This window comes from Hyaena hyaena, unplaced genomic scaffold (assembly GCF_003009895.1).
Source record: "Hyaena hyaena isolate Hyena2069 unplaced genomic scaffold, ASM300989v1 scaffold_836, whole genome shotgun sequence".
Lineage (NCBI taxonomy): Eukaryota > Metazoa > Chordata > Mammalia > Carnivora > Hyaenidae > Hyaena > Hyaena hyaena.
The window spans coordinates 86,721-112,049 of record NW_024081464.1 but is presented as its reverse complement, the minus strand read 5'-3'; the positions used below and the strand labels follow the sequence as shown (position 1 = coordinate 112,049).

At 48.3% G+C, this 25,329-nt stretch overlaps 1 protein-coding gene across 1 annotated transcript; it reads left to right on the top strand.

The window, feature by feature from the left end:
- Positions 1-1,426: 1,426 nt before the first annotated feature.
- On the top strand, positions 1,427-23,452 carry FAM167A (family with sequence similarity 167 member A). The gene is made up of 2 exons (XM_039219729.1): positions 1,427-1,928; positions 22,203-23,452. Exons 1-2 carry the CDS (start codon positions 1,563-1,565, stop codon positions 22,464-22,466), a joined length of 630 nt encoding a protein of 209 aa, XP_039075660.1. The 5' UTR covers positions 1,427-1,562; the 3' UTR covers positions 22,467-23,452.
- The last annotated feature ends 1,877 nt before the right edge of the window (positions 23,453-25,329 follow it).

Genomic DNA, 25,329 nt, shown 5'->3' with positions numbered 1-25,329 from the left:
AAGTAATCACAACTCTGTTTTAGTTTTTCTCCTTGCAGAAATCTTTTTAGGAACACACAAGTCAGTAAAAAATCTGTTCCTTCCCTTCGTTTTCCACACCAACAGTGTACTCTCCAGACTGTGAATGTCTCGTCGTTTTTTCCATGTAAGCTTTGCCTTGGACATCGTTCCATGCCAGTTCATTCTTTCTCTGCATGCCCTCTGCATACGTTTTTAAAACTCCCCCTGAGAACCAAGGATTTCTCTCCCAGGTCCAAGTTAAATGTCCTGCCCTGATGAACCCGTCTCCACTTGCTGGGACCCCCTGGGTGCAGGGATGCTGCTGGGAGACTGGGGCCTCACTCTGATGCCTGGTGACTTCCCTACTCTGCCTCTGACAGGAGGCAAGAGCCTAGGCTCAGACCACCTCTCCAGAGTTGGGAAGGCCAAAGTGGATTCCAGAGCCACAGCCCTTGCCCATAAGGCTCTGCAGTGTGGGCATTTTAGGTGAATGAGACCCATCTTTCTAGAACGGTGAGTCACAAGCCTTGCTCAGTTTAATAATCCTCCTTGAGGGAGGTCGGCTCTTCCCTCAGCGGCTGCAGGTTTATTTGCTTCCTCCTCTGAAGAGGTGAGGTAAGGTATTGTTCTTGGAGGACAAAGCCGAGAGTGTGCAGGAAGACCTGCAAGAGCCCCTGGGTGGGGGGCCGGGTGGGCGGGGTCAGCGTCCTGGAGCCGGCCTCGCTGTGTCCGCCGAGGGACCGACAGGTGGCTGTTGTCCAGAGGGGAGACCTGAGCCTTCACCATCTGACCACCCAGCCTTGTCCTTGCTAACTCCCAGGAGCTCTCTGGTGAGTCATACAGTCTCTCAGAGACTCAGCTTCCTGGCGTGTAGCATGGGGACACGAAGAAGTAACTGCAGACTTGCCATGAGGATCACAGGAGATAATGGAGGTAGAGTCAGGTCATAAGTGGTGAAACACCGTACAGAGCATTGATTTATTATTAACTTCTCTACATTGAGTTAAGGCGTTGAAGTTGCCTCACTTCTAGTCCCGAGCGAGTAATCAGCAGCCCTGTCCCCTAACCTCTCTGAGCCTCAGTTTCCCCTCCTGAGGAGCTCAGGAATGTGGCAGGCTTCCTGCCAGGGGAGGGACTAGCACTGACATCATTTCATCCTTCCTACAGGGCCTCCCACCAGCAGCAGCTGCTTGCCGCCTGCCCTTCCCCCTGAGGAGGTAGCTCAGTCCCACTTCCCTGCCAGTCTCTGATCCGCCTGTGCCTCCAGGACTGACAGATCTTGGCAAATCTGCCCCCCAAACATTCCTGCTCCCACTTGTCTGTTCCTGCCTTTTGTGAAGCATGGCAGCCGCAGGACTCCAGGAAGAATCTTAAATCCACAGCGGTTCCTTCGCGGTCCCTCTTGGCTCCAGGAGCTTCTCACTTCCTAGCGATGCCCTCAGGAGCCTTGACCCCAGCTGGATGAGATCATTCCAGAGTGGGACCCAGCCTTGCCACCCACCAAGGTTTCCACAGCACACACCCCCCACCTCTCATGTCTGGCTCCCCCAACAGACTCTAGAATGTCTGTGCCCCAGATCCAAGTAGAAGAAGTGGTAGGTGGGGAAGAAGAGCCCGGAGCCACCCCGCCTCCTGACGACCACCTCAGGAGCCTGAAGGCCCTCACAGAGAAACTGAGGCTGGAGACCCGAAGACCCTCCTACTTGGAATGGCAGGCCAGGCTGGAGGAGCAGACGTGGCCTTTCCCGAGGTCAGCTGCTGAGCAGGGGGAGTGTGGGGAGGAGGAGCCCTCATCCCCCAGGAGAGAGCCCAGGCAGCAAGCCCCACCTAACGGGGGTGCCAGCCGGGCCACTGGGCCCCAGCCCACTGGCAAGCTGGAAGGCTTTGAAAGTATCGACGAAGCGATAGCCTGGCTCAGGAAAGAACTGGTAAGTGGCTGCTCTTCCAAGAATCCCCAGAAAAGATGCCTCTCTCTCTCGGTCTGTCACTCTCTCCTCTCTCTGTGTCTCTCCTTATCTCTCTCTGTCTCTCCCCCCCCATCTCCATCCCTCCCAATTGCATATCTGTCCGTTTTCCTATTATCAAGGGTAGACCTCATTACTGTGTGGTTGCATGAGGTCCACGTGCCAATCAGCCCCTCATCACAGGTACTGATGGAGGAAGCAAGTGTGTTCTGCCCCCTCCTCCTCCAGTGCCCTCCTGGAGTAGAGTCTCATACTCTCATCCCTGGACCGCTAAGGGTGTTCCTGGAGTGTGATGCCCCTCCTGTCTCAAACCCTCCCAGCCTCCATCCAACCTACTGCTGGTGGCTCCTGAGGGGACTCCTCAGCAAGCAGAGGTCTACATGGGCGCTGTGCTGGGGCGCAGGGCTGTGCGGGCACACTGTGCGGCTGGGGGACTGTTGTGAGTAGCTCAGGTTCAGCCCAAGGTGCTCTGTTCATACTGAGCCGTGCCCAGCCAGTGGTGTGGCTGATCAGGCCTGCGGTGAAAACCTTGGGCTGCCCACCTCCCCCACCCCCAGAGGCTGAGTGGGAATCTGCCCAGAAGTCAGGACGGGGGTGGGGCAGGGGGAATGAGCATGAGCAACAGGTATGTTTGGGGGGTTCACAACCTGACCTTTTCTCTGCCCACGGGCACAGCAAGCTCCCATGAGTGGCATCTCTCAGCAGATGAGGAAGGGGATGGGCGTTCAAAGCTTTGTGCCCATAGCCTAGGGGAGAATCATTGGTCCAGGCATGATGCTAATCATCCCCATAATCTCAACTCCTGCGCCTCCTCATCACCTGTGGCCCAGGCCACACCTGTCCAGTCAGGCCACTCTGGCCACAGGTGAGCCAGCACCCAAAGGCCAAGTGCCTTCCAGAGCCACTCGTAACTCTTGTGTCAACGGGGTAGGCGGAGGCCTCCCTGGTTTGTTCAGCAAATTCCTGAAAAATAAATCCCCACTGGGGCCTAGAATTCCTCATGGAATAATTGGGGCGGGGGGAAGGGAGGATCAGGGACTCAGGTGTCTGATTAATTGGAGATCTTTTTTGCTTTCAAGCTTTAATGATGAAACTGCTTCTCAAACACACCATTCGACTGTGTCTGTCTTTAGTAACTGGAGTGTAAGTTGGCTTGTGCAGAAGACAGGGCCCCTGTGGGTTCACACTGTGTCTCTGGACACTCCACTGCCCCTGGGTACTCACGGGCGGGGGGGTGGGGCAGTGGCCAAAACGGTCTGTGGAAGCTGTTCTTTAAATTCCTGAGGCTGACCTGCTTTCATTTGTTTTCATAAAGAGAACAAAAATATCCCCATCAATCAAGGATTCAATTACTTGGCTTTGGGTCCATTTGAGGTTTTATTGCTCCTGGGAGTGGAGGCTTTTGCTTTCTAACTAAATTCAGCATTCCTTGTGGGCCTCCCTTTGGGGTGGAGATTAGAGAAGGAATCCCCTGTGTGTAAACCAGGAGGGAGTCCTCTAGAACTTGTCCTCCTCATCCTCTAGATGATAGAAGTGTCTCTCAACCGCAGCTGCGTATTAGAGTCAACTGGGAAGGCTTGAAAGGTCCCAGAACCTAGACACACCTCAACTCAATCAAATGAATGTCAGGGGGGCAGGATCCAGGCATCAGTAGATTTTAAAGCTCCCCGGGTGCTTCCAGACTGCAGCCTTGGTTGAAAAGCATTGCTGTAGATCAGCAGGCTGTGCGTGTTTCTCTTGCCCGGCCATTGCAAACCACATAGCATGAGTGCTCTAGCCAGACTGCTGAGAGGAGGCAGGTCAAGGACAACCATGGTGATGTAGACAGCAATGCCCTGTAGGCAGAGAGAGAAGCGCTAAATGTCAGAACTAACTTAGCTGCCGAAGGCTGTCTTAAATAAGTACAGAGGATATCAGCATTAAATAGTGCTTTATATTTGCGGTATTTTCTTTTTCCTTTTTTTTTTTTAAATATACAGTGTAGTAGGGGGCTTTATTTAGTTTTTATTAAAATTCCAGCTAATTAATATACAGTGTAATATTAGTTTCAGTGTAGAATCTAGTGATTCAACACTTCCATACAACACCAGCGCTCATCATAGCACCTTCCTTGACCCCCATCACTTATTTATTTAACCCATTCCCTCCACCCCGCTCTGGTAACCATCAGTTTGTTTTCCATGGTTAAGAGTCTGTTTCTTGGTTTGCTTCTCTCTCTCTCTTTCTTCTTTTTTCCTTTTTTTTTTTTTTTGTTTGTTTTGTTTCTTAAACTCCAGATATGAGTGAAATCCTACGGTTATTTGTCTTTCTCTGATTGACTTATTTCATTCAGCATTATGCTCTCTAGCCCCATTCACATCATTGCAAATGGCAAAATTTCATTCTTTTTTATGGCTTAGAAACATTCCATTGTATATACACACCATCTCTTCTTTATCCACTCATCAGTCAGTGGACACTTGGGCTGTTTCTATAATTTGGCTATTGATGATGATAAACATCGGGGTACATGTACCCCTTCAAATCTGTATGTTTGTATCCTTTGGGTAAATAACTAGTACTGCAATCCTAGGTCATTGGGAGTTCTAGTTTTAAGTCTTTGAGGAAACTCCATGCCGTTTTTGAGAGTGGCTGCACAGTTTATTTGCATGGTATTTTCCACCCTCCCCACCATTTCTCTGTGCTAATGGGGGTGGGTAATAATAGTAATAATAACAATACCAAGATTTGTCACTCATTGAGTGTTCATTGTGTGCCAGACACTTCACGTGCATTACTTACCTCTGGATTGTCACATCATTTTCCTGCCAACCCCATGTTACAGAGGAGAAAACTGAGGCTCAGAGAGAAATGCAGCAATAAGTGAGAGAGTGGAAATGTGAACATTGGCCCAGCTGGTTGTATTGTCCATGCTCTCCTTAGCCACCATGCTACATAGTATCTTCCAAAGGCAATTGATTTTGCTCTGTGGTTCTTAAAAATGTGCATTTACAAAGATGCCACAGTCAGCAGAACACATGGGAATGGGGGCAGGGGGAGAACCAGATTCAATGAGAGTCCTCACTCCATCATTACATCAGACCCGTGTGATTGCTGTTACTGTCTCCATTTTACAGATGAGTAAAGTGAGGCTCATAGAAGTCAGATGCCCTGCCTAGGATGATATGACTAGTAAGTGGCAGAGCCAGAGCTTGAACTCAGCCTTTACCATTGAGAGTAACGGGCTAGGGGAGAGAGGCAGGAGATGAGGCAGGAGAGGGGGCCCTCCCCCAAAAAGTCCAGTTGGGCATGCTGAATGAGCAATGACAGGGGCGCATTTGTGCTCCAGAAATCACTCGGGAGTACCTCTTAGGGCAGTGACTCCCAAATTAATGTGCACGCAGATCGCCTGGCTCTCTTGTTAAACTGAAGGCTCTGATCCTATTGGTCCGGGATGGGGGTCCACGATTTCAACTTTCCAACAAGTTCCAAGATAATGCTACACTGTTGATCCATGGACCACACTTGGAGAACCAGGGACCGAAAGGCATGCAAGACTGAGGCCAGGGGACCAAGACAGGACCTTAGAGGGAAGCCCCAGGGATCCCCAGGCCTGCACCCAGAGCCTTGCTGCTGCTATAACCACCGGTTCAGCTTGGGGCTCAGCCAGTAAAAGGGCCCCTGAGAAGGAAGTCCCAGCATCCCACACTGAGCTGTCCAAGAACCAGATTCCATCAGATTGTATGTCTGAGGTCAAAAGCACCTCAAATGCAGACTGGCAGGTCACCTTGAACGTGCACTTCTGCCTGTTTCACCTCAGGGATTAAATAGTAACAAAGGCAACTTGTAAAATCCTCGGACTGTTGAACAGAGTTCAACGTCTGAACAACAAACCCATTCTCAGATTTTTAAAATAACAATCAAAACATCAAACTCCATGCCATTTGTTTTCCTCATTCATCATCTGTCAGGTCATTGAAGATGTCATTAAAAATTAACCTGTTTTCTGAACCCAGTGAAAGTGGTTTCAAATAACCTTTGTGTTATTTTAAGCTGAGAATTAAGTTTTCTCTATACCTGGGCAGGCTTCCTCTGCCAGTTTGTCAGGTTCAGATGCAAATTTGTCTTTTCGCTCGATATGGCCAAGGTAACAGACTCAAAATCTGCAATTCAGTCACTCAGGTGGAGGTTTTCAGTACATGATGCCAGACCCTCAATCTGATGGAAGTTTTGGCTCAGTAGTGAGTTTGTGCCCAGCAGAGGGCAGGCCTGGACAGCCCTGTGATCACCGCAGGGCTGTCCCAGGAGCATTTAATAAACCCAACCCTGTTGTCAATGGTGACTGTTTTAGAGGCAGGCAGTGCTGGGTCAGGATGGACAGGCTGGTCTGCCCACCGCCTCCTACGAGGCCAGCTCAAAGGCAGAGAGTGACTGCCTGAATCTTATTTCCAAGGCAAGAAAGGATCCTAAGAACTCCTCTGGGGGTTCACTCTTCCTCTCCAGTTTCACACAGGGAAAATGACAAGCCACTCCTGACATGCTCCGGGGACCTGGAGTTAGGGTAGACATTTCCTTCAGGCTCCTGTGTTGGAGGGTACAGGGAAGGTGGAGACCCTCAAACCCCGTTGGTGTTACTCCCCCCAGCCAGGAAGGCCTGGCCCTGGCTCGCCAAGTATGCAGGGACCCCGTGGCCCTCTGGCTATGGAAAGGTGTGTTTGCAGGAGACTGACTCAGAGGCCAGTCAGGTGGCCGTGGTGCATCTCTGTTGGTTCCAGACTGTTCGTGTTGCCAGAAAGTCCCAGCCTCCAGCTTCTCACCTCTGAGGAGGCCTCGTTAGGTGGCCAAGTGGCCTAGTGTGGGGGCGATCCTTCAGGAAAGAGTGAGCTAGCGCAAGCCTGACGCTGTGGGACCCAGCTCCCTAGCTGAGTCTGGGATTCAGCACATTTCACAGACCTCTGACGGTGCTTGGTCTCGGAGCTTGTAGCACAAGGAGAGAAGGGGTGCTCCTTTCTGCCTTCTCTCCTAATCCCTGCTAAAATGTTCCCCTTGCCAACTTGAAAGGCAAAGAAAGGGAGAAATCTTCCCTTGGCCTGTGTGGTGCCAAAACTAAAAACAAGGCAAAACATTCCAGCTTCCTAAGGGGTTGTCTTCGTGGCAAGAATCCTTGGGTGGTGACAGATATTTTTCTTTCAGCTTTCTGCAGGTGTTTGATCCCTGTAGAAAGCCCCCTGAAAGGTGTTTATGGTTGTTAGAAAAAGGGAAGAGGAACCTGACAAGTTTTAATAATTCTAGGGCCTGCAGTGGCAGGTGGCAGGAGGTCATGGACCTGAACTCAGCTGGCCCCTCTGTGGCCACAGCTTGATTTCAACCTCTCTTGATTAACCCTTTCTTGCCTGTGCTGCCTGCTTGGCAAGCTCATGACTAGTGTGTCCCAGGCACAGCCAACAAGGTCAGGGTGTCCATTTCTGCTGAGCCATACAGCCGAACGGCAGTTCAAACTCACCGAGCAACTTCTGGTGACACGGAAGTGAGAAATGTGAAGGTGAAGCACGATAATGCTTCTAGGGAACATCCAGGAGCATGTTATGGTCCCCATGGCACTTTTACGTACAATAGCCTGTGGGAAGGCTTGGAGGTGTTTGCTATTCCCATTTTACAGAGAAGACTTAGGCTCAAAAAGATGATAAACTTGAGATCAGAGAGGTTAAGGGACTTAACCCCAAGGTCATATGCAAGCACAAGGCCAAATGAAGACATAAACCCTCATGTCCTGGAGGAGGACCCAGATTGCTTACCTTGTACTAGACATAGGTACTCACATTCAGTGCTCTAATCAGTGGGAACAGGAGTTGTCAGAGAGCCTGTATTTCAAACCCTGCTAATTACACATGTAAACAGGACACATGTAAAGGGTTACAGAGAGTTATTAGCAATGCCTCATAACCACCCTTAATAGGGCCTGGGGCAGCTGTGGACATTTCCTGATAAGGATAATAGTTTGCTATTACCAAGGAGGTACTGTCTGAGCTCATATTTGAGTCACAAGAAGTTTCTTTTTTTTTTTTTTAATTTTTTTATGTTTTATTTATTTCTGGGGCGCCTGGGTGGCTTAGTCGGTTAAGCGTCCGACTTTCGCTTAGGTCATGACTCGCGGTTCATGGGTTCGAGCCCCGCATCGGGCTCTGTGCTGACTGCCAGCTCAGAGCCTGGAGCCTGTTTCAGTCTGTGACTCCCTCTCTCTCTGACCCTCCCCTGCTCATGCGGTCTCTCTCTCTCTCCTAGAAATAAATAAAAAAACATTTAAAAAAAATTATGTTTTATTTATTTCTGAGAGAGAGAGAGAGAGACCGCATGAGCAGGGGAGGGTCAGAGAGAGAGGGAGGTACAGAATCTGAAACAGGCTCCAGGCCCTGAGCTAGCTGTCAGCACAGAGCCCGGCGCAGGGCTTGAACCCATGAACTGCGAGATCATGACCTGAGCTGAAGTCAGACGCTTAACTGACTGAGCCACCCAGGCGCCCCTGAATCACAAGAAGTTTCTAGTGTAAGAGTTCCTTTGCCTGATTCTAAGTCTTCTCCATGTAGCTTGGGGCTTTCAGCCGTCCGGCATGAACATCCTGCAGGAGAGAGAAGATTCTGTTCTGTTAACCTGGCCACATACTGGCCCTTCAGTGGTTATTAAAGTATTTATAAACTAAGGCACCAATGAAGGAAATAGGACAAAACATCAATGATCTTTACTTCTGGGTGCCAGTATTACTCTTTGGACTTTTCTGTAGCTTCTGAAGTTTCCAAAAAAAGAAATATATTACAAATAATTGGGAAGAAAAAAGATTTAAACATAAAAGGTGAAAGAAGGAAAAGTCCCGGGCTCCTGTCTGTCTTGTGTAATTGGTACACATTCCTCACTTTGTAATCTACAGACTTTTTTAAAAAGGCACAGAATCTCCTAGACTGAGATGAGAAATGTAAGGCCTGGATCTGCAGAAACTCCCCACTCCAAGAATCAAGTCTTGCCTCTTTCCTTCCCTTGACTGTCTTTCAGTGGAAAGGGGGACCTGAGCAGAGGCTTCCTGGTGGTACCCATCCAGAATAGCAGCAGGCAGAAGACCTGGGCTGTAAGAGACAGGCGGGGTCACTTGATCCAATCCTCTGTTCATCCAGGATAGCCAGAGTCCACTGAGTGCCTGAGCTTAGGAGCTGTGTGAAGGCGGGGGCCAGTGAGAAGGGGACAGGGTTCTCTATGAAGTGCCCCCCTTTATGGAGGAGACAGACCCAGAACACAGTGACACGGTGTGGCAAGAGCTATACTGGAGGTATAGTAAATTTCGTTTCAAAATGCTTTAGGGAGCTACGGTGCATGAAATTAACCAAAGGGACATACACAGATCCCTAGCTTCTTCAGCAACCGAATGCATGGCTTTCAGCATAACTGACATTAGGCTTCTCCTGAGTTCCCATTCACATTCTTCCTATAATAATTAAAACCCAGTTCCTCTGATGGGCACCCTCCCAGGTACAATATGTTAGTGCGTAGTAACTGTTGGGAGAGGCCCCCAGGATGTTTGTTAAAAATATAGATCCTTCCCAACCCTCTGTGGAAATTCAGATTCCATAAATCTGGGGGGGTATCAGGAGCTTGACAAGTGCCTGCGGCCGGCTGTGATGCAACTGTGTCCCTACCCAGTCACAGGTGGAGTGGGAAAAGCATAAAATGTGTAACTAAACTTGACTTCCAGTCGGGTTCTACTATATCCTAGCTGTGTGACTTTAGGAAAACCAATTAACCTAGCCCTAGGTTTTGTTGTGGTGGAACGGAGATAATACATACCTGCTTGGCCGAGTATTGTAAAGGGAACATGAACAGGACGGGGTGGAAGGGCAGCAAACTCTTACTGACTTCCTGAAGTAGTCAGGTACTATGTACTAAACGCGCACATTTATATCCATCACACCATTTCGTATGCACGGTGCTCTTTTAAGGTAGGCACCATCCCCATTTTGCAGATGGGAAAACTGAGGTTAAGTAATTTGGCCAAGATCCACTGGTAGGGCAGGGGTTTGGACCCAGATCTGCCTGACTTCAGAGCTCCTGCCTTGCATGGCTGCTACACAGTACAGATTTCCTCCTGTGATCAAATGGGCATGAATGCACTTTGTATTTCATGAAGTTTTATGCTCCTTCGACATATTCTTTCAACTCCCGGAAAGAAAGTTTACTTGATTTTGCACTCTTTCCAAGAATTCCATCCCCACCCCCTCACTGAGAAGTCTTCATTATTCTAATACAAAGGCCAGGTCTGGTGGCACATACGATCAGAAGAGACTGTTCAAGCCCAGGCTGAACAGCCCCTTTCTGAGGGATGCATTATTTTACAAGCTTCTGGAACCACCGCTGTCCCCAAGCTGCCACCAGGGCCAAAAAAACCCGAGCACTGCCCAAAGGCTGTTGTTGGTCATGTCCCTGGGCACACCGCCAGTGAGCAGGCAATGCCAGGAAAAGGTGATAGAGAGGCTCAGCTGCCTTGAGTGAGACTTCCACTTTGGCAGTGGAAATGGTTTCTAGGTCTGCACCAAGGGCCTGGCACTCAGGAGCCACAGCCCGCAGCTGCTGGGCCAGCCGGAGCCCATGGGCCACTAAGGAGCCGGGGAAGAAGGAGAGTCCAAAGCCAGTGAGAAGTTCTGGCTTCTCTGCGTCCCGCACCGCTCCCCACTCAGGGCAGGCATGCCCACGAGCATGGGTGCCTGAGGAAGACCAAACTCCTCTCATGGTGCTAGTTCTAATAGTGCTTGCTAGAAGTAGGAACAGGATCACAGAATGCTAGAGAAGGAAGGACCCAAAGGGTGGATCACCCTCGTTTTTCAATGAAGGAGGGAGATATGCAGAGATCCCGTGAGTGTGCCCATCAGTCAACTCTCACAGGCTCCCGCCCAGCCCTCTCCATCCTACTTGCTTCTCAGTTCACACTCTGCCTGCAGCCTCCAAGCCCACTGCTGGCTGTAGTTCACTGTACTCACCAGTTTGTGACCTTCCCAAGCCCCTGGGGCATGTGGGGGAGGGGGCATCCCCCCATGCCCCAACTCTGGACTGTGATGGGGGGAGTTGAGTCCCAGATGCTCCAAGGCACAGCAAATACCCTTGTGAGGTGGGTTCTGAGTTCACCCCAGTGCCACAGGCTGCTGTGAGGTCCCCAGGCAAGTGAGGCCCAAACCATCTGTTCTTCTTAAGGAGGCAGGCTCCAGGGTAATGGAGTGTGAAATGACTTTGGAGAGCAAACTGGCCTCAATCCTGCCTGGAAGGTGGGGTAGAGAATAGATTGGCTTCGCTTCCTCTTGAAGGTACTGTGAGAATCTATAGATAGAAACTACAGGTGCATGAGAGCCTTGGTTACTCACACAAGCCCCACTTCCGCAGGGCTCTCGTCCCCACAGCAGCTCTCCATCACTTGTGGCCAGCCAGTGTGCTTCTGGCTAGTTCGTGGGGTTGCTCGACATCAGATATGAAACTTCCACTCCATCAGTTTTCAAGCCAAGAAGTCCAGAACCCAGGAAAAGCCTAGAAGTCCCAACACTGGCAATCTATAAGTCTTCTCAGGGCTCTCTAAGGATGCCAGGGCACCTTGGCACCCTTCATTCAGTTGACAACTGTTCTTAGCCAAAGCTGATCTCCAGCAATCTTTTCAGGAAGTGCCATCCCTGCCTGGAACGGTTTAGTGCTCCTGTAGGTACAAGTTCTGAAGGCAATGTGAGGAGTTCATGGAAGAGCAGGAACACAGTCCTCACAGAGGGTGTTTCCTCTCTGTCAGCTCCCTCACCCAGAGACACCCCAGCAGAGCATCTTGATCCAAAAAGGAAAGGAAGCCAGCCCCTCTGGAGTCTGGCTGGAGGCCCCACTGCAGCCAAGAGTGAATGGCACAGTTTTTTGTTTTTGTTTTTTTTTTTTTATTTCTAGGAGAGGGAGAGAGAGACAGCGTGAGCAGGGGAGGGTCAGAGAGAGAGGGAGTCACAGACTGAAACAGGCTTCAGGCTCTGAGCTGGGAGTCAGCACAGAGCCCGACGCAGGGCTCGAACCCACAAACCGCGAGATCATGACTTAAGCGAAAGTCAGACGCTTAACCGACTAAGCCACCCAGGTGCCCCTGTGAACGACACAGTTCTAGGACTGGCTGTCAGCCCAGCGAGGCCTCTGCTGACTGTCCAGGGCAGTGGCTGGGAAGCTGGGGAAGGCCCCACACTTGCCACGCTAAGGACACCCTGCCTGGGAGGGTCCCCCACCTCCATTTCAAACCCTGAAGTGCTTTGGCATTATTACCAGCTCCGTGAACCCAGATAAGCCATGTGATGAAGATGCTAATAGTCCCCTACTAGCCCCACCAGGCTGTGCTAATATGTGAAGAACAACACAGGCACCAGGTGTAAGTGATCATCTGCAATGTGGGTGGGAGGCATGATTTGGTGACTGGCTCTGCTCCAGGCCTTGTTGGAGAGCAAAGAAGAATGATACAGGGCCTCCGCATCCAAGGATTCCTGTAAAAGTAGAAGAGATGAGTGTCATACAGGAAACAACGAAATGCTGAGCCCTGCAACTGTGACTATGAAGAAGGGACAAAGTAGAACTAAAACTTCTAGAACTTCATGTCCTATACAAAGCGCCTTCTATATGTGTTATTCATTGAATTCTCAGAGCGGATATTATTACTGTGCCCATTTCACAGATAAGGAAATTGAAGTGCAGACAGCTTGAGCAATTTGGCCAGAGTTGCACCACTAGTGAGTAGTAGTGAAGGACTTGGAACCCACGAGCCAATGCTCTGTTCATTCTACTCACTGCCTCTCCAAGGCCTAGAGGGCAGCATGGGTGAGAAAGTCAAGAATTGTTGTCCCAGGATTGTCCCAGCTGTAGAAAATCAAAACCTGGCTGTGGGGAGGTATCACCCATTGAGTGAGTGAGTGATTCACTCATTCATTCATTCAACAAATGGCTTTTGAGCACCAGAGCTATGCACCAAGCACTGGGATGGGGCTGATGAACACAGTCTTCATTTCTCCTTCGTGTTTTACCACCTGGTGGGGAGACAGATGAGTAAACAAACACAATGGATGCCTTATGTAGGTACTGTGGTAGGAGGCACACATGGTGAGGAATATCATCTGGCCTGCAGGGTTTGGGGGCAAGGGCTCTGCCTGAAGAATGATGGGATGGGAAAAAGTGGTTCTAGGGGAGGGAATAAGGACCCAGCATGGCTGCCATGGAGAAGAGGCTCAGAATGGGAGAGCTGAAGCTGGAGAAAACAAGGGAGCCAGGAAGGCTGGTTGTACCTCTGAAAGGTTTGAAGAAGAGGAAAGACTTGTCCACTAGCCTCTTGAGTATAGGGCCCAGCGCAGACAGTGGGAGGGGAGGCAGAGAGGACCCCAAGGTATAGAGTGTGGGGTGACTGTGGGCATGTGAGTCTGGGCTTGTCCTTCCCAGCCTGGCAACTTTCCCTTCTCAGGTGTACAGTTCCCAGGCCTACCTCATGACCAGGATGCAGTCTTATCAGGTAGGGGAAGGTGATCGGCATCCCCTTTCCATATAAGGGTCACATCACTTGCCCAGACCCACTTATCCTCTTAGGGGCTGATCTAGGCCTGTGTCTTAGTCCCTTGGTGTTACAACAACAAAAAACCATAGACCGGGTAGCTTATAAACAATAGACATCTAATTCTCACAGTCTGCAGGTTGCAAGTCCAGGATCAGGGGACCAGCATGGTCAGAAGAGGGAGCTCTTCTGGGTCACAGACTTCTCACCAAGTCCTCACGGAGTGGAAGAGATGAGGGATCTCTCTGGACTCTCTCATAAGAGCATTAATCCCATTCATGAGGGCTCACCCCTCATGACTTAAGCGCATCTGAAAGGCCTCTCACCTCCAAATACCATAACATTGGGCATTAGGATTTCAACATGTGAATTTTGGCATCAGGAAACATTGAGATCAAAGCCAACTAGAACCCAGAGCCTCTGGGGACAGATCTGGGGATTGTTCCAAATGCATCGCCCTGTCCGCTAAGGCCGGCCTCATGGGTGAAGAGGCAGTTTGGCTTAGGACCTTCCAAGTTTGAAAATCAACGACCTTATCATATAGGTAGAGCTTGACTCTTGCCACAGAGGCTAGACAGTCCCTAGCAGGATCTGAAGTGCCCCCTGCTCTCTGCCCTGGCTCTGAGACTCTGCTCAAACTTTCCTTCCCAGCAGACAATGACTTCAAGGAGACCACAAGAGCCCCTCGGAGGAGCCCAGATAGACAGAAGAGTCATATTCTGCCCCAGGGAATGGGAGCCATAGTGCCCTCCTGGCTACCCACACCCCAGGCCAGTGACATCCAAGAGAACCAGGGACCAGCTTGGCATCTGCCCAAAGGCAGCAGCTGCAGTGTGTGTGTGGTGGCCATATGCAGCCTGTACTTGCCGGAAACAGTGGTCTGCTGCCACCAGAGTAGGGACCTTTGAGAAACACATGAGTCAACAGCTCTGCCTTAAAACCTGTCCGTGAACAGTTTGGTTTCTAGGGGGTGTCTGAAAAAAAAGAAAAGAAAAAGAAAAAATTTTTCCCAGCCCCTGAACTTGCCTCCAGCAGCACATTTCAATGACACCACTTGCTTTCTTTCCTAACAGTGTTATTCTGGCTCTTTCTCAGAGGCCAAATCCAAGATCAAATAATGAATAATATTTTCTCCAGGCTTCTAAGTGTGTTCCTACACAGCGCTGATTAAAACAATAAGCTGGACCTTTCGGTTAAGTTATATAAAAATCACCAGACAGCTTACAAAAACTAATTCTAAAGTTCAAGAATTAAGTCTCGTGGAGAATAGAGCGCATTCTGTCCTTTCATGCACAGCTCAGAAAATGGCCCAAATTTTATATTCCATCTGTCTTCAACATCAGTCAGAGACTGATTGTAACTGTCGGGCTGGCTTAGATACGAGCCTCAGAAATAAGGGTTAAATGAAATGCCCTTGATCACCTTGGGATACTTTGTCTCCCTGGATCTGGAAGCTGGTCCTCAATCCAGCTCAATCATATCTCTGCTGGTTTGCCTGGGTGCTGGGGTTTCTCTGGGGTGAGCTTTAGAGAGAGATTTGCAAATCTCTGCTCCAAATGTGCTTGCGACGGTGCACAGTGCCTTGTCTCAAGCCACTGTCCCTGTCTTGTTGTTTTCTCCAAACTAAGAGAATAGAAGCTTTCAGGGCAAAGATGCAGGGTCCTCTAGAAAATGAAGGACTCGAGAACAGAAATGAAACAAATCACAAATAGGGCTGCCAGGATGACTTGTGTGGACAGAGGAGGCTGTGTATGACCCACCAGGTATGAACACTCATGGTAGGAGGCAGAGGCTGCTGTGGGTACAAGCCGCACGTTCAGAAGAATTGCTTCTTGTGCTCCCGATAGTCTGATAGTCACATGTCTTTTGTATTTTTTTGAACTCCTTAAATCTTCAAGACATTTTAGACCCGTGGATAGCAGACTCCAAAAAAGTGTTCGAGCACATCCCATTGGCAACTGGGAATAGAGGCATTCGCTTCCCTGGAAAGCCAGGCATCATGCAGTGTTTTAGACTGAGCAAGTGAATGCAGAGCCAGTGGGCAAGGTATGCAGAGGCAGAAAGCAAATCCTCTAGATCTCCACAAAAATGTCGCTTCTCCCAAAGGCTGCAGGGGCCATTGCCAAAGAACAAAATACAGTAAAACCTTGGTTTGTGTGTAACTTTTCTGCGAGTGTTCCGCAAGATGGGCAAATATTTCTAATAGATTTTAACTTGATAAAAGTGGGATGTCTCACAATACGAGTAGTACGTGATGCTGAAGATCACATGATCATAACTGAGCCAATGGCTCCTGAAATTCACTTTGATATACAAGTGCTTTGGATTACAAGCATTTCTGGAATGAATCATGCTCACAAACCAAGGTTTTTCTGTACTCTCTCCCCTTGCCAGGTGGTCTGAGTCCCTCTTTCTATGGCCACTGCTCTTTCAACCTTCTTCAAAAAGGCCTTCAACATCCCAGACCACTCTGCTTCCTTCAGGGTCTGGTCTGTTCCCAGTGGCACTCCAGTTACAGATGCATCACACAGGGGCGCCTGGGTGGCTCAGTCAGTTAAGCAACCAACTCTTGATTTCAGCTTAGGTTGTGCTCTCATGGTTCGTGGGATTGAGCCCTACGTTGGGCTCCACACTGACATCATGGAGCCTGCTTGGGCTTCTCTCTCCCTCTCTCTTTACCCCTCCCCCACTTGTGCTCTCTTCTCTCAAAATAAATAAACTCAAAAGAAAGAATGCATCACACAGATTAGCCTCTGACTGCCAGGAAGAGTCCTTATTGCCAACACCTGCAACATCCACAGTTACTGCAGGGAGAGTGATGAGCCTTCCCTGTTTGCTGAAGACCAGCGAGGCTCCTAGTACATGAGACTCTGGGGACTAAAACCAGGAAGGCCCTGGGCAAACCAGGTCAAAATGATCACCCCAAATTTGTAGCTTTTGCTGTTTCTTTAATTGTGGTAAAATATAACATGACATATAACATAAAATTACCATTTTAACCATTGTTTTATTTTTTTAAGATTAAGAAAAGTGTCTTAATGTTTATTTATCTTTGCAGGAGAGAGAGAGTGAGCAGGAGAAGGGGCAGAGAGAGAGGGAGAGAGAATCACAAGCAGGCCCCATGCTATCAGCTCAGAACCTGACGTGGGGCTTGAACGCAGGAACCATGAGATTGTAACATGCACAAAAGTCAGATGCCCCACCCGTTGAGCCACCCAGATGCCCCCCATTTTAACTATTTTTAAGTGTACAACACATTAGGTACATTCACATTGTTATGTAGTCATCAGCACCATCCATCTCCAGAAGTACTTCCTTCTCCCCCAACCGAAATTTTGTCCCCATTAAACACTAACTCCTCATTCTTGTATCCCATCCCCCAGCCCCTGGCAATCCTCTTTTATTTTCTATCTCTGTGAGTCTGACTACTTAGGTCCATCGTGTAAGTGGAATTATAAAGTACTTGTCCTTTTGTGTCTCACTTCTTTCACTTATATATCATCCTCAAGTTTCATTGATGCTATACCATGTGTCCAGATTTTGTCTCTTGTTATAGCTGAATAATATGTTGGCATATGGTCGTATGAACAAACCATATTTTGCTTATCTGTACACTCGTCGATGGACACATGGGTTGCTTCCCCTATGTGAATACTGCTATAGACATGAGTGTACAAGTCTCCGTTCAAGTCCCTGCTTTTAATTCGTATAGGGACATACCCACAAGAGGCATTGCTGGATCATGTGATAACTCTATGCTTAATATTTCGAAGAACTGCCACACTGTTCTCCACATCAGTTTACTGCGGGCTTCATTTTTATTCCACCCCTCCCCCAGCTCCCCTGAGACTTGGCTACAGAGATCTCACAGCAGAGCCCTGTCACATTAGGTACTTCTGTGAATTTCCTCGACTGGCATGTAGCCATCCTACATGCATGGACTATTGTAGCAAGGCCACCGATCATCCACCAGCTCCTTCATGAGCTTTCTTACCCAGTGGGAACACACCCTCTACCACAATGTGCTGACAGCCACAATGCACTGACATTTCTTCCCCTTTCACCAAGTACTATGTCCTAATTACAGGATTACTGGAATCCAGCAAGCGCCTTTATTCTGCAGGAACAACAGGCCACCCTGGGAAAGGGGATTGGAAATCAGCATTTCCTACAGTTGGGTCTTTGCCAGGGAGAACATTAAACCCACACTGATAGTTGAGTCACTGGGACCAGGTTTTAGGGCCAGTGTCACAGTCTCTTTAATAAAGTCTTAAAGGTGGGAGGTTCTGGCCAGTTTCCACATTCTACACCTTGGCCTGGAGAGAAAGAGCTTGAACGGTGAAGCTCTTACCTTTGTTTGACTGGCATTGTTCAGCTTACTTGGCATATCCCTTCTTATCTAATATGCTTCTCATAGCCCTTGAAATAGGCATTATCCCTTTTCTCTAGATGAAGATACAGAAGTTCAAGGAGGGTTAGTGACTCACCCAAAACCATACAGCTAGTGAGGAGGAAGCTCCACTAGAACCCAGATTCTAACCCCAGAGCAATGGATTTCCCACTTCTACTGCCTCTGGGACCCAAACCACCTCCAGGTGAGTGGGAACTATGGGGAAGCCACCAGCTCTGGGCTCTGATGGGCCCCAGGGAGACCCAAGTGTGCCTTGCCCAGGCTGGCTGATCCTGGACAGTCCCTTAACTTCTCTGAGTTGAGTTTCCTCATCCATGAAACAGAGCAAACTACCTATCATTTAGAGCTGTGAGCAGCTGCAGTGAAATAATACATATAAATTGCACCTGAAAGTATGTGGCAGAAGATGAGAGATGATGTCATTGATGCCCAAGTGCCTCCTTGGCAGAGAAGAAAGAAAAAGGAAGGAGGGCCTCCATCCCCAGCCCAGACCCTGCTCTCTGTAACCATGTCACAGCTCCTGTTCAGCAGCCTCCTGAGGAGCTGCTATTCTCCTGGTGTTCCCTAAACATTTCTGAGAAGGTTTAATTTATTAAAAAGCCTCTTGGCCATGTAAACTTTGAGGACATTATGCTAAGTGAAATAAGGCAGTCACAAAAGGACAAATTTTGTATGATTCCACTTATATAAGGTATATCAAGTGGTCAAATTCAGGGAGACAGAAAGTAGAGTGGTGGTAGGGGGTGGGGTGGGGGTGGGGAGTTAGTGTTTAATGGGGACAGAGTTTCGGTTTTACAAGATGAAGAGGTCTCGAGATGGTGGTGAGGGCCACAGATCAATGGGAATGTGCTTCATGCCCCTGAACTGCACGCTTCAAAGGGATTAAGATGGTAAAAATTTTGTTATGTGTATTTTATTACAACGGAAAAAAATTAAGGGGGCAAAAATCCTTTTAGCCCTGCACATTTTGCTTATGTTTTTTTTTTTTTTTTTTTCCCAGCCATGGAGCTCATTTCTGTATGGATTTGGTCTGATTCCAGCAGAGGTCCCCCTTAAGTGGGGCCTCAAACTGATGTTTCCAAGAGTCACCCTTGGAAAATGCCTTAGTGAGAATACGCCCCACACCGCAGGTGTTCCCTGTAGTGTTGTGACAAACACTGTTTCTCTGTGCATGAGTAGCAGTAGCTGATTTACATTCAGTGGTCATAACAAAATATAGACTCTCAGCGAATCCTAAGGCACGTACTTGCCCTGAGGCGCCCTCAGAACCAGGGCCCACTGGGGAAACAGCAGGTTCCCTGTCTCCCTCGTGTTCCTTTGGGGCACAAATAAGCAGAATGGCTAGGATCCTCAGCCCTGTTGAAAGCGTGGTTTTATTTCTCTTCTTTTCCTTATGCAGAATTGAATGAATCCAAGGTAAGTAAATGAGTGTGCAAAGTGACTCCACCAAGGTGGCCTTTGTCCAATCAAAGGGAATGGGACACGTGCCTCCCTTTCACCCCCTCTTTTCTAGCTGACTCTGACGGGATTTCAGTCCTCAGGTGTTCTCTGTCCTTTGACTGGATCTATTGGCCAGAGAAAAATAGACCTTTTCCTCCACCAGGCAAACCTGCAGGCTGCATCTCACAGATACTCCCAGATACCTGCTCAAGCCTAAACTTCTCCAACCTAGAGGATCTTTTCAGATCTAGGATCCAATTCCCAGTGACTAAGTTCAGACCTAAACCATGGGGTTTCTATCTTTTCAAAGAGCTCTGTCTCCAAATTACAGAATACCCCCAAGGATAAATGGTTCAATCAAGACTCCCAGAAGCAATGAGTGTGAGCTGGCACTGTCTTTCAGACAGATTTGATCCCTATCTCCTTCAGAAGGGTTTTAGACAACACCTAGCCCAGTTCCAGGCATGACTAAGGGCACCATAACAAATGAATGAATGACCAACTGCTCTGTGATTAGCCTGCCATCATTAATTTGGTGGTCTTTTAAATCAATAGACTTTCTGATTGGCAATAAATTTGGGTTTTTATGCCCAAGGATTGAGAAATAAACTAATTGAGAAGTAAACTTAATAGACTGGGGGCTATGAACTTCACCCCCAATTTTGTCATTAAATACTTTGCTGATCCCCATGTAAGATTTTTTATCTTGATTTTTCTCATCTACAAAACAGAGAGAAAGGGGATCTGTAGAAGTACATTAAAAATGAAAGAGAGCAAAAAAAAAAAAAAAACAATAAAATGCTTACTGGTGAGGTCGCTTACTTTTCTACCAGGCAGTGCACTGGATTCCAAACCTTAACAGGGGACAAGTGAAAACAGTTATGTTCACCCTTATAACAATGGGAAGGTTACCTCTGGGATCTCATGGTTGATTCCTCCACATCAGTTTGGCTCCAAGCACCAGGGGAAAGGTATAGCTGAGCTTGAAGGCACAAAAATGCTAAAACAAGAACCACTTGCAATTACAGGCAGAGTTAACAGTGAGAAGGAATCAAATATCATGTCAAGTAGGAGCAGCTGATGGTCTGTCTCAGTGTTGTTAATGGAAAGCGCTCTGTGCTGGGAGCCTGAGGAGGCCCTGTGAGCTCTGACCCCCGTCTCTGCCATGGCTCAACTGTGAAACTGAGCAACTCACTGACACCCTTCCAGACATAAAATACTCAGCCAAACTGCCAGGCTGATCCCTCGGGACTGGCTGTACTATACTGACAAAGTCAGCACGTGGATGAATTTTGGAAACTGTAAAGGTGTTAGACCAGATGAGGAGTCAGTATCACATCCTTTCCTCAATAGAAAAAAACCAAACACTGAGCCACCAAGAATATCATGAGCCTTTTATTAGTTCACTGATATCAACAGTACCTGAAGAGGCAGAACATCCTCGTCAGTAGTTTGGGTTCTGGAGTGTGATTGTCTGGGTTTCTCATCTCAGCTCTGCTGTTTATGACCTTTGTGTCACATAATAACTGACTTTGTGAGCTTCTGCCTCTTCATTTCTAAATTACGGATGATGGTGGTGATATTACTTAACGGAGTCGTAGTGTAGATTAACTCTAACGTGCTAATATGCTTTTTATACACTGAATCTTTGTGCCCTCCCCCAATTCATATGTTGAAGCCCTTTCCCCCAGTGTGATGGTATTTGGAGGTGGGCCTTTAGGAGGTGGTTAGATTTGAGGGCATAAGAGTAGGGTCCCTATCTTAATAGCCTTATAGAAGGAGAGAACAGAGTTTTCTCTCTCCATCATGTGAGTATATAGCAAGAAGGTGGCCATTTGTGTGCTAGAAGGAAGGGCCTCAGTAAGAACAGAATCAGCCCACCCCTTGATCTTGGACTTCCTGACCTCCAGAACTATGGTTAAGCCTTCCAGGCTGTGGTAATTTGTATGGGAGCCTGAGCAGACTAATACATACCTGAAGAGCTTCAAACAGTGCCTGGCTCCCTGTAAGACATTCAACAAATATTAGCATATATATGTGTGGGTTTTTTTTTAAAGATTTATTGAGAAATACTGCAGATAGGGGTGCCTGGGTGGCTTAGTCAGTTAGGGGTCCAACTTTGGCTCAGGTCATGATCTCACAGTTTGTGAATTCGAGCTCTGTGTCAGGCTCTGGGCTGACAGCTCGGAGCCTGGAGCCTGCTTCAGATTCTGTGTCTCCCTCTCTCTCTTCCCCTCCCCTGCTCATGCTCATGTTCTGTCTCCCAAAAATAAATAAACGTTAAAAAAATGTTTAAAAAAAGAAATACTGCATGCATTGTAAATTGTTTAAAGGTTTACAGAATAATATAACAGTATACTACCATCAACATAAGTTATAGAACATTACCAATACAGCTGAAGCCCCCATATGCCTTCCCCCATCACGGTCCTTCCTTCCCACTCAGAGGTAACCATGCTCCTGAATTCAGTACTTATCACTCCTGTGCATTCCATTATACTCTTACTCCATCTGTATGTATCTGTAAACAATGAGACTGAACCTTTAAGCGAGGACTGACACCCATCTATTCCAGGATTTAGATATAGTATCTAGCCTAACACAAAGTATTGTTTGGGAAACCCATCTGTCCCTATTTGTCATCTTACTACATACATCTTTTCACTTCCCTGAGCAGAGAACATGCTAATATCTCATATCTCCAGGTGGACCAACTGCGGATGCGAGCTATTAATTAGGTCTCTTATCAGAGGGTCTGTGTTTGTCAGAGACTCTGGAGCCGTAACCCCCAGCCCAGCTCTTTGCTGATACTTCCCCTCCTCCCTTCCAGATGGAGATGCGGCTGCAGGACCAGCAGCTGGCCAGACAGCTCATGCGCCTGCGCAGTGACATCAACAAGCTGAAGATCGAGCAAACCTGTGACCTGCACAGGAGGATGCTCAACGACGCCACCTATGAGCTGGAGGAACGGGATGAGCTGTCTGATCTCTTCTGTGACTCCCCCCTTGCCTCCTCCTTCAGTCTCTCCACACCACTCAAGCTCATTGGAGTCACCAAGATGAACATCAATTCCCGGAGGTTCTCTCTGTGCTGAGAAGCCCTTGAAGGCGGCAAAGGAGCCAGAAGACAGTGTTCAGGAGGTGGGGAGGGGACACGGGAAGGAAATTGAGGCTGAGTCACCCTGAGTGGGTCTCCCCAGGGGCAGGGCTTTCTGTGTCTGGTGAACCATAGACCCCCAGACTCCTGGCAGGTCCTCTCTCAGGGGCCCCAGCTGTGGAACCCAACAACCCCTTGACTGTCCGTAGGCCCAAGTGTTCTGCAGAAGACAGTGTTCATCTCCATCCAGATGTTCAGTGAGACCTGGCTCCCAGCATAACATGTCTCCATCCTCCCCTCACCGACCCACATTCTTGTTTCCCAGAATTACTGGTGCTATGATCTGGGATCCCAAAGGGAGGGCCCCAAAAACTGTGATTCTAGCCAAAAGCTTTGCCAAGAGCACTGAGCATCCAAGGAGGAGATGAACAGGTATGTCAGATGAGCTCATCTCCTGTTGCTGTCTTCTAAGTACTGGCTCAAATTCACCCTAACTAGGTGACTCAGCAGCCCTGACAGGGACCCACCAGGAAGGGGATACCAGAAGGAATGATAAAGTGAAGCTTGGGAACCCAGGCCCCACAGCTGCAGCCAGTGCCTCTGGTGAGTGGCTGGTCCAGGCTGCTGTCAGTCTTAGACCTTGGCACTACCAGTGCCGTGTAAATTGTTTCCAGCGTGTGCCAGGACACACCAGTGCAGCTTGGGTGGAGCAAGCACAGATGCCCCCTGTTGCCTGCCCTGGCCACATACACCAATGCCAGTCTCCAAAGAGCCCTACTGCCTCTACCCTGCACCTCCGGGGTAGTAGCTAAGTGAACTAGGCAAATCTGTCAGCAGATTTCCCGTAACCGAATTCTCCTGGTGGTGTCACCTTTATGCCCTTCTTGCCCTTCCCAGAAAGACTGGAAGCAGTTCAGAAGCTTGCCCTGAGCCCCCTCTGAGATTCTGTGCCTAATTTAAATAACTAATTTTAATTGAATCAGACTATTACTAATCTGTTGCTAACTTTGTTAATAACTATTTGATTTTTGTCCAAATGGTGATGCCAGTTGGGTAGGTCAAGTACAGAAGTTAAGGATTTGATTTTAAAAGGTTCTTCCTAACAACAAGCATGACGATCAGCAAGGTGAGGACTAAGACCTCAACAGGGCAGGAAAGTGAACCTGGTAGAATGCCACGTGGCATGTGTTCTCCCACCAGCGAGGGGCAGGGGGTGGGGTGGGGGAGGGGATTGGCTTTTGACATCATCTGGTCCTGCCTTCTTGTTCATAAAGGAGTACAGTGAAGCCAGGGAAGGGGGATGACTTCCCTCAGGTTACACAGCTCTTTAGTGGCTATAGAATATCGACAGGTTTAATCATTATTAATAATGCCTAGACAGATCATTTATTAATGAACTTTTACTTCACAGATGGTCCTAATGCTTTGTCAAACCCACAAACTGCCAACCCCTCTGCTCTCCCCCTCCTTCAGCCCCCACACTTAGTTCTCACTTTGCAATTCAGAATATTTGGGTCAAACTCAGAGCAATGGCTGGAAAGTGGACCCACAGAACACATATTATCAACCACATTTCCATAGTCGAAGCAAGGTGTTCTTTCATGTTTCATCTTCCTGTATAGTCTTTTCAGAGCTCATGCACATTTACACACATGTACACACACACACACACACACACACACACACACCCTGACCCACATGAGGAAAGTTGTTTTTCTTTTGTGGACAGGCAGTGAGAGGACATAAATGAATGGTCCCTAGTTAGGAAAAAACTTGGTCTCTTGTGATTTCAAAGAGCCAGAGGATTTACACTTCCTTCAAAGAAGATATGTCACCATAGCTAAGATTTGTTTTCAGCCTGACTCTCTGAGCAGTGACTGGAATCTGAGGCCCAGAGGATTGGTGCACAGAAAACACGTCAGTGGAATGCCAGGCCCTTTAGACCAGCTCCCCTCAGGCAGGAATGGAGGGAAATTTTCTCTACCCCGCACTGTCTCACTTCAGGGATTATGTACAAGCACTGCCAAGTCCTACAGAGGCTTTCCTTCCAGGCTTCTCTGAGACGAGTCCTTGAGATGGCAGGGTAGTGGGCTGGCCCGCACACTCACCACTCACTCCGGAGAAGCACACAGGTACACATTCTCAAACCCACGCAGGAAGGCCCATTCCATATTCTGAAAATAATGCCAAATTGCTCTTTTCCTTCTAGAAATCAGTCATTACAGTAATTGAAAAAAGTGGATTCAACTAAAGCTGAGTGATTTTGTTGATTTTGTCAACCCAGTTGATTGGCGTCAACTGGGCAATTTAGTTGTTAACCTAATGGTTCCTTCCTTTCTTTGTTCTCTGAGAGGAAACTGAGACCAAGGCACACTTTTTTGAATAGGTCTCAGCTCTTTTGCTTAGTTCACCCCAAGAGACTTTTATTTTGGGATCAGGACAGAGGAGAAAGAGGAGGGAACCAGAGAGGAGAGTGAAGGGGGAGAGACCAGGTACATCTCCTTACTCATCATCCAATGTCTGTTAGGTCTCTTATTTTCACAGGGAACATAAATAACTAATCAAGTTAGTTCAGTTTTGTGAAGAGCCTGCCTTGTGGGGTCAAGAGATGTCTGTGAATCAGCTGCAGCCTCACCTGTGTCGCCAGCACCCTAGGGCAATGCTCTGGCTTACCACATGTGCACAATACTGTTTGCAGTTTAATTCATTATCCGCCCATCTCTCTGTCATCCCCGAGGACCCTGGGTGTAAAACGCGAGGTCTCCATTGACACTGCCATGCATGGCACTGTGTGACGCCTTCATGGACTCAGCAGAGATCACAGAGGCCTGGAGAGCCTGGGTAGGCTTGAGCCGGCCTGA

What these genes read in the sequence shown, in the direction of transcription:
- FAM167A (XM_039219729.1), top strand. Translation starts at nt 1,563, where the DNA reads ATGTCTGTGCCCCAGATCCAAGTAGAAGAAGTGGTAGGTGGGGAAGAA. An exon ending in CCTGGCTCAGGAAAGAACTG is followed by an intron (nt 1,929 to 22,202) that starts GTAAGTGGCTGC and finishes CCTCCCTTCCAG; the next exon opens with ATGGAGATGCGGCTGCAGGA.